The 1,701-nt window shown below is 58.6% G+C and overlaps 1 protein-coding gene across 1 annotated transcript in view; it reads right to left on the bottom strand.

Moving 5' to 3' along the window:
- Positions 1-852, bottom strand: part of Metap1d (methionyl aminopeptidase type 1D (mitochondrial)) — an 80,423-nt gene extending 79,571 nt beyond the window's left edge. The window contains exon 1 of the mRNA XM_013030216.1: positions 741-852. Within this exon, the coding sequence (XP_012885670.1) occupies positions 741-780 (40 nt within the window). The 5' untranslated portion in view covers positions 781-852. The remainder of the gene's footprint in view (positions 1-740) is intronic.
- Between the last annotated feature and the right edge of the window lie 849 nt (positions 853-1,701).

Here is a 1,701-nt window from a genome sequence, read left to right as displayed (position 1 = left end):
GTTTCTCGAAGCAAGTGGGAGCAGCAAAGTGCATGCTACCCTATGACTCAAGTGGTAGAGCGCTGGCTAGCCTGGAGCAAAACGACCCCAAAACACAGAACTCGGGGACGGCACCGAGGCCCCCGAATCGGCACGGTACAGGAATCACCGCTGTTCTAGGTAAAGGGCACACGGAGTCAACGGCGGACGCTGCTGCGAAAACAACAGTTACCTCCCAACAAACAGCACGCCGACGCGCCCGCCTTCTAAGTAGCAAGCCGCTCCTTCTCCAACGGCGGGTTCTTCTCCCTCGGACCCGGAACAACCTTCGAGTTCTGTCCCACAGAGCCTCGGAACCAGCTCCTTGCCGCCGCTCAGCCGCCGGCGCGCCGGCGGACCGAACTAAACCCTCGGCCCTCCCTGCGAGCCACGGCCGCCGGCCAGTCCGCGGGCAGCACCCGTCCTCTTCGCTCGCCGGGAGGGAACGGGACCTGCGGGTTCCTCAAGGGACACGCCCACAGAGCCGCGCCCGGGAGGCCGAGCTCCCGCGCGAGTCCCGGCGCGGCCCCGGGAAGCGCCCGCCGTGGGCCACCGTGTAACCCTGAGGTGAAGCGAACCCGGAGAAAGTAGGTTGAACAAGTGCGCGTCCGCATTCCTACGGCGTGTCACCGCGTGTGAGAAGCACCCAGTGCCGCTTGGGGCCCGGGCGCGCGGCGAGCGCGGGTTCGAACCCTCGCGGGGCTGTTCCCGCAGGTACTCACCTCGGCGGGCGAGCAGGTGGACAGCGCTGGGCGCCGCCATCTTGGTGCCGCTCACGTGGTCTCAGGCGCCCCTCGCAAGCTCCGCCCCCTGGAGCGGGCCAGCCACTGCCCTTCTGAAGACCCGGGGCGCCGAGCCGCGGGAGGTGAGAGCGCATGCGCTTGCACCGGGGAGGCTAGCTGCGAAGGACAGAGCACAGGGCAGTGGCTCCAGCACCCGGGCCAGCAGCCCGCTGGGGCCATACGAGTTAGGCTCCAGCCGCAGTTCCTAAGCTGCCTTGGAGCCCCTGGGGCCCAGGGGGTGTTGGAAGAAGCCTGTCAGGTAAGCGCGGCCTCCCATATTTATAGCATCAACATTTTGGTGCATGGAAACCCGAAGTTGAGCAGAAAGGAAAAAAATAAAGCACAATTTAGTGTTCAACATAGCCATTCGCGTCTCTGCCACTCTGTTTAAACTATTTCCCTGCGTTCAGCGGACAGTAAAATTGGATTCGAAGTCATCAGCTGCCCCGTTTGCTGTCCTAGTCTCCACATTCCTCTGCAGAGGCTCCAGATAAAACAGTATCTGTGTGCCACTGCCAAAGCTAAGTAAGTATGTTCAGGGGACTTCTTTTTCCTCCCAAGGACTTGTTGGGGGTAAAGGTGGCAATAGTAACTTGAGTCTTAACCCTAAATTTGATGTTTAAAAGGATGATGCATGTCAAACTGCATTAGCCAAGAAAAAAAAATGGAGTCTACAGAAGGCCAATTAAGAGTCAAGTGAGAGCTGGGTATCCCTATTGATGATGGTTCCCATTTTTGCCAAATCCATTGCTCTGGGGTAGATCCCATCCTGTCATGCACCAGGTATTACTCATCTTGGTAGACTTTGTGCTCATCAGAGAACCCAAGCAATGTCTGGTAAAGGAACTGACCTCTCCAAAGAACCAAACTGAGACTTTAGCAGTTTCTGGACTTTATATGC

This window comes from Dipodomys ordii, unplaced genomic scaffold (assembly GCF_000151885.1).
Source record: "Dipodomys ordii isolate 6190 unplaced genomic scaffold, Dord_2.0 Scaffold5, whole genome shotgun sequence".
Classification (NCBI taxonomy): domain Eukaryota; kingdom Metazoa; phylum Chordata; class Mammalia; order Rodentia; family Heteromyidae; genus Dipodomys; species Dipodomys ordii.
This window is presented reverse-complemented; position numbering and strand designations above follow the sequence as displayed.